The sequence below is a fragment of the Ctenocephalides felis genome, unplaced genomic scaffold (assembly GCF_003426905.1).
Source record: "Ctenocephalides felis isolate EL2017-DRISC unplaced genomic scaffold, ASM342690v1 CF-g0.4_SCAFFOLD_01170, whole genome shotgun sequence".
In the NCBI taxonomy this organism is placed as follows: domain Eukaryota; kingdom Metazoa; phylum Arthropoda; class Insecta; order Siphonaptera; family Pulicidae; genus Ctenocephalides; species Ctenocephalides felis.
Window position 1 is genome coordinate 25,071,967 of NW_020537324.1, and position 14,309 is coordinate 25,086,275.

At 27.4% G+C, this 14,309-nt stretch overlaps 1 protein-coding gene across 1 annotated transcript in view; it reads right to left on the minus strand.

Annotated features, from left to right (window-relative positions):
- LOC113366989 (nitric oxide synthase-like) overlaps positions 1-14,309 on the minus strand; it is a 107,896-nt gene that overhangs the window by 68,319 nt on the left and 25,268 nt on the right. The window contains exons 3-5 of the mRNA XM_026608628.1: positions 12,442-12,571; positions 12,195-12,363; positions 5,021-5,195 (exon numbers count right to left, since the gene is read on the minus strand). Of these exons, the coding sequence (XP_026464413.1) occupies positions 5,021-5,195; positions 12,195-12,363; positions 12,442-12,571 (474 nt within the window). The remainder of the gene's footprint in view (positions 1-5,020; positions 5,196-12,194; positions 12,364-12,441; positions 12,572-14,309) is intronic.

Genomic DNA, 14,309 nt, shown 5'->3' on the forward strand with positions numbered 1-14,309 from the left:
GATGTATAACCAGCTACGACCTTGATTCTTACGAGGATGCTAACGGAGATAATAATGGCAATGTTTAAAAATCCATAACAAAAGTTTGTTTTCATTGTTAGTTTTTGGTTCACAAGATCTTAATATTTTTAAGTGTACATTGTTTGATTGTTTTATAATATTTTTTGTTAATTTCAAGTTAGAATCAACCTTTTTTTTATAACCTTTGCCCATCCGATTTTCCCCACCTATAGGTAAAAGAAACCAGGTGACAAATTTAAAAAAACAGCAATCAAAACACATTCCTACAATGGTGGATGAATTAGCTTGGAGTTTTACTAAACATAGTCAGATAGTTGTTTTGTTTGATATGTGCTATTTGTTGTCATACAACTAATTGGTGTTTCACAATATAATTGCTCTAATTCAAAGTGGACCTAGAGCTCCGCTCTACTTATATATGTACAAGGAAAAAAAGATATCTGGTAGGCAATTTCTATGGTTTTGTATAAAAGTTTGCTTTCTTTCCTACGATACGAAGTTTCTTAGAAAAAATCTGAAGAGATTCAGTTTACCTTTTCATTTTAATTGGTGAAGAAATAAAATTTTGAGAACAATAGATGAACGTAGAAGCCGAACGATTGCTCCAGGCTTATCTTGAATAATAAGATGTGCTTCTAGAATAAATGCATGAATTCATAAACCTTCTATATCTCGTTATTTTCAAACATAACGGTTCTAAGAAAAATATTCTCTAGAACGAGTTAAAGGTGCACTTGATATATATAATTAAAATGTGTGCATCCATTAATGGATATACGTGCTTATCGTTCAAGATTCGTAAATGTAATTCAGTAAAAATCATATTTATTATTATCAAAAAAATAATGATTCATACATTTAGTACAAACATTATTTTTATTTTTATAAAATATATAACCAAAACTTATTTGTAACTATTTGTTATTTTTTTAACATTTTCATTGGAAATTTAACTTTTATGGAATATATTTACTTTTTATTGAATAAGTCGATTATTTAGAAATATTGGCAAGTTCATGCAACTTTTCATGAGACTAAATGCCTTAATATAAGACAAAATAAAATAAATGTGAGATAGACTGATAGATATGCATTAGTATACAATAAAACAAGTAAATAAGCAGATGAAAATAGAGGTAGACATAAGAGTGGTAGACAGGTGAATAAGCCGACAGGTAGACAGGTAGACAGGTAGAGAGGTGAACAGGTAAACACGTAGGCAAGCAATCAAGTAAACAGATAGAAAAATAGACTAGTAGACTGAAAAATAGTTGACAGTTAAAACAGCAGACAGAAAAAATCAAATAGAAAAATGTTTGGGTATATTTTTCTACAGGTATTTTTTGATTGTCAGAAGTAAGCTAAATATGTAATTAGTTAAACAAGTAGAAAAATAGAAAGGTGAACAGAAAAGACAGACTAGTTAATAGTAGGTGTAGGCTGGTAGAATGGTGTACAAGTAGGTGAAAAGGTAGCCTTGTAAACAGTTAGAAATACAGACAGATAGACAGGTAGATCATGCACAAATTGTAATGGATATTGATTGAATTTATTATATACAGATATTGGGAAGTTCATGCTACTTGCCTCGAAATAAAATACCACTTAAAACTATTACATTTATAATATTACATTTATATATAGAGATAATATTACATTTATATATAGAGATAATATAAAGATAATATTACATTTATATATAGAGATAATTTGATTATTAAATTTCTTATAAAACATTAATAAAAAATCTTGTGAGTTTTATAGCTCAATAAAATGAATGGCAATCCATTATATTGTCTTTTGGCAAACTTAACTTAAAAAAAATATGTGTGTGGATTTTTAAAAACGATTTTATAAAAAAATCGATTTAAACTTTGACGCAACATTTAGAGGAAAAACCTTGTTGTTAGACTTTTGATTACAAAATATTTTAATTAATATTAAATGGACCTATAACATTCATTAATACTTAGTTTTTACAGGTTTTAAATTTAAAATTTGGATTATTTTATTTAGATAGTAATAGCCAAAAACAAACGATGTCTACCAAAGTCCCAATTGGTTCAGGAAAATCTATTTTAACATTTTTACGTCACATTCATCACGTAAGAGAATTACATACAATATGCATTTCGTACTATTTTTGACACATTGTGTATCGTTGTATACCCCTATGTGTAGTTTGTAATTAATTATGTGCTTCAAAGACTTCCAGAAAATGTCATAGACACAAATACATGTATTTCTAATACAATTATGTAAACAGCATTGGATGGTCGGAATCTATTGTTTTATATTGCTTGTCTGCTGATTCAGCTCGCAAACATTCTATCTTCCAAACAAAACACGAATTTAGTACTAGTTCCATTTTACAACAAAATAGATGCTGGATTTATCAAATTGTAATTATTCATGAAAAAGATTCATTGCTATTGCCTAAAATTGTTCCACAAAAAATCTTCAAATTTCTTACGTTTTTTCTTAAGTTTTAAGTATCAAAGTGAATTTTAAACTGTGAAAGCATAAAGTGAAATGTAAAATTATGTGTGATAAATATTTGCGAAATACCTTGCAATATTTTAAAACTTTTATGATAAAATATTATTAGTTAATAAAGTTTTCACGAAAAGTGTTATATTTATTATAGTCCGTGAGTAAAAAGGTTCTGCACCATTACCTCGAAAACAAGAGAAGTATAATTTTTTTTAATAATTTTATTTTCAAGTAGAAAGCAAAATATTTAACTAGAAGCCATCATCTCAATTCTTACGATTTTGCTATCAGGAGATAAGTGGCGATGTATTAGTATTTAAACAAAAAAATCGTTAGTAGTTTTTTTGATTATGATCTCTTTTATTGTACTTTTGTTATGATACATTAAATATAATTTTCAAGTTATTATTGTATTTTTTCTGAGATGTATTATTGCTTTCGAGTTAGATTGTAGTTGTTTTAGATAACCTCTCTATAAGAGCATACTGTTGGGTCGGGGAAAAAAAAACATTCGTAAATTTTCCTGGTAAAGGCAGAAACTATAAGAAAATAGTAAATTGAGTAAAACAAAAAACCAGATCAAGGTTATATACGATGTTATCTTTGTAATGAATGTGCTCATAAAATTTGTATTTCGCATTAATTAAATATATATATTAATAATAATGTATATAATAATAATAATATATATAATAATAATGTAGCTTTTATTTCGAAAAATCCTTCCTTTAAAACTAAGTAAAAGAATTTTCACCTTGTCTACAGAGTAGGAAGGTACAGATATTAGTTCTATAAAAATAGTAAAAAATATATTTCTATAATTGGGAAGTAACAAAAAATTTTACTAAACATAGTTCGATAGATGTTTTATACGTGTTATGTGTTATGATATGTTATTCATTTGGTTTATGGAAAGTAAAATTACTGAAAGTCAAATTGAACCTTTGTGCCTCGCTCATAAAATATATTAAAAACAATAATCATTCAGTAATTTGTTTATAATTTTCACTAATTTTACTCGAACAAAATCGAAGGACTTGGTATTTAACTGTCTAATTCATTATCCATGCAAATAGGTCATCTAAGTAATAATAAAGTCCACAGTGTTATTATTAATTCACTTAAAGTGAAGACAGTAGATTTTATTATTTCTCTGAAGTTCTAACTTCAACTATAGTACTTATTCAACTATCTCGTCTATATAGAAATTTTCACTACATAATTGTTATGTTTTATTTATATAGCTAATTTAGGATATAGCAAAGTAACTTAGTAGAATAAATTAATTGCTTCATTTCACGCTTTTTAGAAAATTTGATAAATTTCTTCAGAATTGATGTGAATAAATATAAATTTCTTCAGAATTGATGTTGTTAAACATACTTTGAAGTGACTCAAAATAAAGACTCATTGTCAAGACTCGTATCACTCTCATGAAATTAGAACATATATTATTAGACCTTCTTTATTGAATAATATTATTAGACCTTTCTTATTATTTTTTTATTGCATTATTATTAAAAAAATGAGAATTTAGTTTATTAACTTCACGTAGGAAAAATCGAAAATGAAATTTTTGCATATCTTAACGTTTCAGAGGTTTCTGAACATTTTGTATACCTCAGAAAACTGAATGTGTGGGTGTATGTGTGGAGACAATTTTTCGTCGACGATTTTGCGCGTATCAATGAACCGATCTGAACAATTCAAAAACGAATCGATTGCTATTGATAGGAGATGTGCTTATTAGTTTTTGGCAAAGCAGATTCAGCGGCTTCGGAAAAATGGAGTAAAAAATATCAGTTTTTAAGAGAACGGGTCAATCAATTTGAATTATCCAAAAAACATTCGATTCCTAGTGATGGGTAAAAGTGGTGATTAAATTTTGGCGAAGGCAATTTCAGCCATTTCGGAGATACGGATCTAAATGTGCAAAAAATGAAAGTTTTTGAGAGAACTAAGCATCCGATTTGAATGATTTAAAAACTTTCTGCTTGTGTTCACGATTGCTTTTGGGGAAAGAATTTTTTAATATTTTTTTTTTGAATATAGAAAAATATTTCGGATTTTAATTATAATTGCACTTAAATATACATCACTTATATACTTCAAATAAATAATTTTAACTGCAATTCAGTTTATATAATATTTATTGTTAGAAATATTAGACAATGTTCTTTATTTTAAATTCGATTGATTAAATTTTGTTTATTTACTTTTCATAAATTAAGAATAATAAGAGTTACATTATTTATAATAATCTATTTAAAAACATTTGATATTCCTCAAATAATCATTGAAGTACCGGAAGTTCTAGCAATTTGTCTTAAGGCACGATGCCTTATGATAGTTTAATACGACACATATATAAACACATTTATCAATGGCCAATTTATCTAGATTTTTGTAAAACCACAAGCCTTAAAATTCATGAAAATATAAGAGAGATAATAAATTGTAGGACTGGTGTCTAAAATGTATGTTTTTCCTGCATAGCCTCACTCACCTCTAGCATGTTAAATCTTCCCTGGTCGCACATGTTCCGGCACGCAATCTCCGTGCTCATGTACCAACCGTTGAAAGCGGTCGCCGTGAACTGCAAACCGCCGCATTCGAACAACATATTGGAGACGGCGGGCAGGGCGTACCAGCGCAGATCCAATTCTGGAAACCAGGGGTAACTGGAAAACGACAAAATTTTATAAATGATGGATGAATATAACAGAATACTATAGATACATACATTTCAATAATAAGAGAGGAGCGGGGCTTAAAGATCTGCGGGTAAAAAGGTTCTCTACCGATATCTCAAAAACAAGTAAAGTTAGGAATTTTTCTAGGGAAAAGGATATTTAAAGGGCACAACTAGTGTGAAATTTTCAAAAAATCGAATTTCCAATTTTTCCATATTTCGATGGAAATGTGGAAATTTCCATAATTCGAGGTTATACCTTTAAAAACAACATACCAAAATTTTAAATCGATATCTTAAACAGTTTTTGAGTTATAGCCATTTAAAGAGTATATATATATAGTATATAGTATAACGATCATTTAATCTTTAAACGCGTTTTTCTCGAAACAGCATTTTCCGAATTTGCTGCAGCGATTACTCAAAAACAAATGATCACTATCAATTTTTTTTGCATGTTCTTATATATAGTTCTCCGTAAAATGAACTACCGATTTTTTGATCGAATCAAAAATCGAATTTTGGCAGTCCGAAAATGACCAAAATTTTGGGTAAAATTCGACTTTTTTTAAAAAAACGCCGTCATTTTGTCAATTTTTGATTTTTTTTCTTTATCGTAGTTCTTTTTACAGACAATATTATCTAGTTTATTGAGATTTTTTTTAAATTCCATCCACGTAGAAGGCCGGAACTGCAGCAGTGAGGGGCCTTTTTTTCTCGCGCCGTTGGTGATCGACGATAACTTAAAAAATATTTAATTTTTTTCTTTAAAAAATGTATTCTTAAAACATGTATAAATATATTCCTAAAATTTTGAAATGATTGATAAAGTAGTTTTTTTAATATAAATTCGCAAAAATCACTTTTTTTCAGGCGGTTACACTTGTTGTGCCCCTTAACTAACATCTTGGTTCTTACGACGTCGCTATCCGGAGATAAACGACTATGCTTGAAAATCTATAACAAAAGTACTTTCAATCGTAGGTAATTTTTTTGGTTATGAGATTGATGATATCCGAATATAACTTTAGAAAAAACGATATTTAAATGTTTTGTAAAATATATTGCTATTTTTTTTTTTTTTTTTTTGCATACTTTTATTGTCAATCAAAATTAAATACATTTTTTAAGACAATGTGATGTTGGTTTATATTGCTATTTTTAAGTTAGATTTAACAGTTTTTTATATAACGTCTATAAAAGATTACACGTGAATGGAGACTTTTTTACCTCATTCACTTGTAAGCTTTTATAGAAGAAAAACAATTGAAATAAAGAAATTTTAAATAGTAATTCAAAAAGTAAATTAAGTAAAAAAGCAATTTTATGAGATAAACTAAATTAGTAGTGATTTTGCTGATAAATATTTTCTTCGATATCAAGGTTATATTCAATAAAAACTTTAAAAAAAAAATTCACATAAACTTTGTATTACACATTGGTTCAGTGTGTTTAATGTAATTATTATTTTGTAAAATTCCTTTAAAATTAAAAAAAAGTTGGATCTGTTGAATACGTTAGCAAAAAGAAAAATAATAAAGAACATATTTCTATAATTAGGAGTTGACTGGAAATTTTTATTCACATAGTTTGATAGTTGTTTGTTTGATAAATATTATGTGATGTCATGCAATTCATTTAGTTAAGACAGAATAATTATTGAAATGCAAATTGGACCTTTATGCCTTAACTTCCCTTAACATATATAAATTTAAAAATTATATTAAACTTTTTATATGATAAATTTCATATAAAAAATTTAAAACTTTGTATATTATAATAACCTTCATAGTTATTGATAAAAAAGTAAATATTCTGCTAATATCTTTGAGTAATAACTCAAAAAAGAGAATATATTTCATTTGCTTAGAACGTATAATAAAAGATGTTGGGAAAACTTTTGTATCATTTAATAAGGTTATAATAAAATATATCCGAAAACAGAAATATTTAGCATTATCAACATTATGCATATGATTTTGTATATGTACATATTTTTATGTAGTAAAAATATTTTAGCGTTCCATTAAAGTTAACTGAGCTAAAGTAAATAGTATGTTGCATGAATGGATTCAAATAGGTTTTGTATTCTTTATAAAATTATTTTGATTCACAATATTCGAAAATAAAATGATGCCAAACTGTTCGATTGTATATTCAGACAATATATTGAACTGCCATAAATGCATTCAAACGAACCTAAAGCAATAATTTCTGATATCGCTATTATTTCATATAACATCTGTGGTTATGTGGATTAATATATGCTATCAAAACCGACCTATTAAGGACATCAAACGCGAAATGATCGAGATTAGTTATTGCTATTTAAACGCGTATATAAACCATAAAACTATATGTATTTATATAAACGTATTTATGTATCCATTTGAAATACAGATCGAGCATAAAAATTAAAAACAGCAACTTGAAATGTTGAAAATATTTGATTCAAAAAAGTTGACTTACAGGTTTGACTTAGCCTCCAAATTAGAATTCGGAAGATTTAAGATAACTTCCACTACTTTTGATTGTATCGTATGACAGTACAATTCATTTATATCTTTATAATCTATATATCTTTACAGAAAATTAAAATTACTACAATTTCTCAATTAAAATTTTTCTAATATAATATATGTATGTATTTGATTAAATGGCGATCTTTTTATAAACGTATATAGAAAGAAGAATTTTGCAAGTAAAACAGAAACTACATATGCCATTATGAAATATAAACACTGTGACAAAAATGTGTATATGCTATATATTTGATAAGTTTTATATCACTTTCTTTACATTATTATATTATTTTAACAGTAGAATTACAAAGCATAAAATTACATTACAAATTCTGAGAGAAATTAAATCATGAAGGTAAACTTCTGAACTATCTAAACTATCGCAACTAAACTAAAATGATTTATAATTTACATATAGACATCGTAGAAGGCATTTGAGATATTCAGTATGCTATTGATGTAATGAAGATTACTTGATGAGCAGTCTAGACTTCACAAATACTTTCAAAATAATTAAAATTTAAACAACAGAGCAAATATTGCAGTCGAAGTTTTTTGATTGAGAAATTATCATTATAATAAGGAAAAATAAAAAAAGCAGTTTAATAGACTCATATTTGTTAAATGTTTTTTTAACTATTTTATACTATATCTGAAGATTTGTGTTATATTAAAATTTTAGCTTAACTGAATACAAGACATCTGAATAAATATAAAATTTTATTCTGAAGTAAAAAATATATTTAGAGAATAGTAGTAAAATATGGTAGATTTTAGATACTATTTATGTAATTTTATAATATGAGTTATTACTAATTTTGCGAGAAAGCTTCCTTCTCTATCGCACTTTTTACTTAGCAATGCTATGATTGCAGCAATTCATGATAGCAAATATACAATTTATTTGTAAGTAACAATATAATTTTTATTCTCATATTTAAAAAAAACAGAACTTGAAGTCAAACATGCAGTTTTTAGATGACAACCTAATGGTTGATATAGGTATTAAATTTTAGGTAATTAAAATGACTATTATAATAAACACATTATTAAGTACATTTCATTATATCAATATAAAAATGCATAAAGAATTGTACGGTAAATTTTAAATAAGAAAATGGAAATTTTATTCAAATAAAAAATGTTTTTGTTAGTCTTAACTTCAATTCGCACTACAAAGAAGTTTATAAACTAAAAGAACACCATTGCTTATGAGGTTACAAATCGAAACAAGATACGAAAATATCTAGAACACAATGTGAGATTTATTGCTAATATGCGGGCTTGGTTTATGTGGTTACAAATAATACGATAAGGGCGCCAAGATAATTTGTTAACAAAGTAAACATAGAATTTACATCCACTCTAATAATTGCAATATTATGGCATAATTAAATGTTTATCGACTTAATGAATAAAAAAATTAACTAGTTGGTTTGGTATTTAGCCTTGAGGCAAGTTACATGAACTTCCCGATATGTTTAAATAATCGACTTAATTAATAAAAAATAAATTAATTTATGAGTTATTAAAAGTATTTCGAGTGGATTTATTACACATAATTGAAACGAACGAACACTTTGACTCGGAGTATTTTCTAAAAGCAAATTTTATATAATTGAACCAGTTTCAGGACTTTAATGGTTTATTATGTTCAAGACCAAGTACTCTATCATTATACCAAGTAAATAGTATAATTTTAATTTTAACAAATCTTGAAAGATGAATTTTTAAAATCAAACTATTTGTCGTAAGGCCGTAATATTTCAGTAAGTTCTATAAGACCATGATATACATCGCCAAAGAAAGTTTCATAAAAATCGGATTAAATTTTTTTTCAACAGTTAATTACAAGGAAACGGCTCGGTAGATTTTTACCTAAAACTAATCAGTATCATTCCCAACTAATATCTTTCGAACAGTTTTTGAGTTTTTAAAATCGGTTCGGTAGGATGAGCTTAAATGTGGACGAAAAGTTTAACACTTTTTTTCAAATTATAAAGAAATGGCTTGGCAGATCGTCGCACAAAACTGACAAACGATAGTCCTCAGCGAAATACATCAAATGGCTTTTAAATTTCTTAAATCGGTCCAGCCGTTTTGGAGAAAACGTCGATTTACGGCAACAAATCTATTCACACACACACACACACATACACAAACACACACATACTTTTTCCAAATTTGGTCTCATTCGATTAAGAATGGCTTGAAACGTCGAGAAAACATAACATTAGCGAATCGGATTTTTTGATGAAAACATAAACTTCTCCTTCGGGAAGTTAATATATTGATGTAAGCGATTTACCAGTACACCGAGTTGCTCTAAGATCTTACATAGTTACAAGTTATGGCTATTTATTCAATTTTGTAGGAGAGACTGGCTAAATAAAGTATTTCAAAACTACTTCAGTTTTTTTACTTGGTGTTACTGCCCGAATCAAAATAACTCATATATATATATATATATATATATATATATGTGTGTGTGTGTGTGAAAATTTACAAGTTACTAATAATAACTTGATACTTAACTATATTGTAACAGTAAATTTAAGGCTGTAAAATGCAAAAGTAGCACTTACGATTTTAAAATGATACCTCTTACTTGAACTAACATCAGTACATACTTGCATGATGTCCATAAAATAAAAGATAAAAGTAAACATTTTACTTTAATAGAGCCGCCATAAAAATGCACCACAGTTGGTTCTGTAAATATTTCTTTTTCCTTCAGCATTTGTTACCGTAGTGTTTGTGGAAACTGGACGCCTGGGGACATATTAACAAACTTCTCTTGGAAGTAATTTTCTGAATAAGCACAAAACTACTTCTGAAAAGTCTACTTCGTCTGACTTTTAATTTAATTTAAATTCTTGGCACGGAAAAATGCATATAGCAGTAATGAAGATAAAAATTGGACTACATAAAACTGAGAACAACATAATGTATCATTTCAGCTTATTTCAGAAAGCGTAATTTATTTTCATACCAGATTGTAAAAATAGCCTTGCAACTATTAACAAAGTGAAAAGTTTCTTTACAATTTTCTACAACAAGGAATGATTTTGGAATAACGAATAAAACTATATGCAATATAATTAATAATTCAGAGGTTTTCGTAAAACTTAGAATCGCAGATTAAACAAAAACTAGTAAACCTAAAACACTGATAATATAATGTAATATATAGAATGCTTTTTGTTAAATGCTTTTAAGAACTATTTCAAACTGAAACTGTATCTACCCATATGTTTATCTAATTTTATGTGCCACATTTTTTCTGCTCCAAAACAAAGATAATTCTAATAAATACATTCTAATAAATACATTACATTTAATAAGGTCTGTAAGATATTCGTGATTTACTAGAATAATAAGAATTTTAATTGTTAGTTTAAACAAATTATGAATGAAGTGAAACATCTTGTTGGTAACTTAAAATCGATTGAAATAATTTAATATAAAAAACAGCATTTATTACATAAAATGCTAATCAAAACATTACGATTATTAGCACAGTTCCACAAAACAAAAAAAGTTGTCTGTTCCACAAAACAAAAAAAAAATGTTGTGCGGCATATGTTTTCCAATGTAATTTTAACCGCTGAATATGAATCTAAAGCCAAAATTGAGGATCAAGTGGCAAAAATTAAGACAATAAAAAAAAACGTCAAAATCTCTGATCTAGCAATTCTTTTGCATAATAATCAAAATCTTATTATTTCTGTCGTTTTCTGCATCTTTTATCTATGACTATTGAGCTTCAATTAAATGATCTATTAAGTATTTTGTGTAATTCACCAGCAAGTTGCAAACACATTTTCTCCCCATTACCCCTGGTAATCTGCAACCATGTATGCAATTTGAATATTTGAAAATGTGTACATACAACATACTGGTAAAATCTATAAAAAAACTAATAAATCATTTAAATGAATACTCAATAGTCATTTAACATAGAAAGGGCCAGGAAACGTCAAAAATTATATGATTTTAAATATCATGCAAAAGAATTACTAGATCGGATTTTTTGTCGTTTTTAATCTTTTTTCAATTTTTTGACATTTGACCCCCAATTTTGATTTTAGATTCGTGTTCAGCGGTAAAAACTACATTAAAAAATATATTCCAAACTTCCAATACAGACACATTTTTTATTTTGTGGACCAGTGTAATTATTAGGAGTTAATAAAAATAGCTTTTGTTAAAGTTTGAAAATGCCAAAAGAATTTTTTTTATTAAATTTATAAGACTACTAGGTATGCGTCAATAACTAAAAGTTAAAATTTAATATATAAGCTAATAAATTATTAGCATGTTTTACCCTTCGTGTAAATAAAGCTCAATTAAAATCAACTCTTGTACGTAATAAGTAAAGCACATAATTGTTGAATGCTATTTCTAAATCATCATTTAATTCCAATTATTAATCCAACAAAATAAAATAAAAGTAGTAGTCTCACCTGGGATGCGTTAACGGAACTTGTAATATCAATTCCTCAGGTATATCAAAATAATCAGGATCATGTCCACCAGCACTCAGAACTAAGGGCAAAATATCCCACCGAGTACCATGTCCTCGCCATCCCAATCTGGTGCACAGCTCCGTAAACTCCAAATTCATAGGATCGCCTGAAGAATGAATTTAAGACGTAATTATATTCCACAAATTAATTTATTTTGATAATTACAACATTATTAAGTCTATACCTAAGATGGTGTCCCCAGGGCCTCGATAAGCTGCATAGCTGATTAGTTGCGCGTTCCATATGCGGAAGTCTCGCTGCGCCCCGTTGCGCTGCGGAAATATTGTAATCGCTGATCTGGAATCAAGATAGGGCTCATCAAATTATGTCAAGAAAACATTATGATATTGAAGGATAACAAGCTAATCACATAAGCCAATTATGATAATTTGCACATTTTTCTTTCAATATAAATCTAACTAGTGGTTTATGGCATCGGCCTTAATTGCTGAAACTTTCCGTATAAAAAATTTATATTTTTAAAAAAGATTCAATTTTTTTTAGAACTTTGAAAAAATAATTTGGAATTTTTTTTCAAAGCAATTGCGATACGTTTCTTGCAGAAATATGGAAGCGCTTGAGCGCCGCGCCGCAGTGTAACGGATAAACATTGATACGAAACGCCTAGAAAAGTAAGCAAAATTTGTTCTTATTATTAAAACAATTATCTGAAAAAAAAAGATGAATATGCCTAATGATCATATTTGTCCGCCAAATGTCGTTGTTGTCAACTGTTTTTATTGGATTACCGAAACCGCTAAACCTGCCTTACCAAAAGTGTTACCAGTTCTTCATTTCATCAATACAAATAAATATGTTTTTAAATCATTCAAAGCGGACGCTCGGTTCTCTCAAAAATTGAATTACCATTTTTGGCACTTTTTGCTCCTTATTAATAGTGATCGAATGTTTTTTGAATCATCCAAATTTGTTGATCCCTATTCTCAAAATCGTCGGCGAAAAATTGTATCCGCACATAAAACATACACACACACATACATTCATTTTTTCTAAGGTATGCCAAAATGTGAAGATATGCAAAAAAATTCATTTTCGATTTTTGGCCCATTACTATAACTTACGCTACAGGAAGCAAAAAAATTGATACGTGGTATATAAAAATTAGTAAATTTTTATTTATTTATAGGCAAAAAGTATAATAATCGGTATAAATTTATGTATAAATCGGTATATATTTATGTATAAATTTTTGGTGTTTATTAGCTATTGTTTTTTTAAATCTTTTTATATTTTTCACAACCATCCCTCGGATGTGAACGGTTGTGACACCCGCCCTTTTCTTTTAAAATTTGATTTTATGACTAATGTATCGTATTTGAGAACAATATTTCAGTATTTAATCATATACTAATATTGTATGTGTTAGATTTGATTGATTACAGATTTGTATTAAGATGTAATTATTAATAAAAAATGATTTTGCCAAGTTTTGTAGTTAGTGCAAATATATAATCAAGTAATTTTAAAATATTATTACTCGTAATCAAGTTGGAAATATAATCGCTTTGTAAAGAGAAAATGCTGATAGCAATATGAAACTCAATTATCTTCTTTGTTATCGTTCATACTAACATATTTATCATAATATTATTTAGTTTATATAAAAGCTGCGGTATGATAGCGTTTTTATATCAGATCAGTATATTTTGTTAAAACATAAACTCATTTATTTGCTAATTAAAAGAAAACGGCTTGGCCGATCGGCTCGCAACACTGAACAACGTGAGTCCTTATCGAATTTCATCAAATAGATTTGAAATTGGCGCTGCTATTTTTAAAAAATCATCAAAAAAACGTCAAATTTTGGCTCATATGAACAAATTTTGGCTCATAAATACAAACACACACACACACACATATATATATATATATATATATTAATTGTAAAACGTGAATTGATGGAAAAAATGTATTATGTATTGACAAATAATTTCCGAAAAAATAAAATTCAAATAATTGTGATCTAGCAAATTCTAGGCGACTCTTGGTTATTATATTATTGTTGATCAATTAAAACAGTATAGTAATATA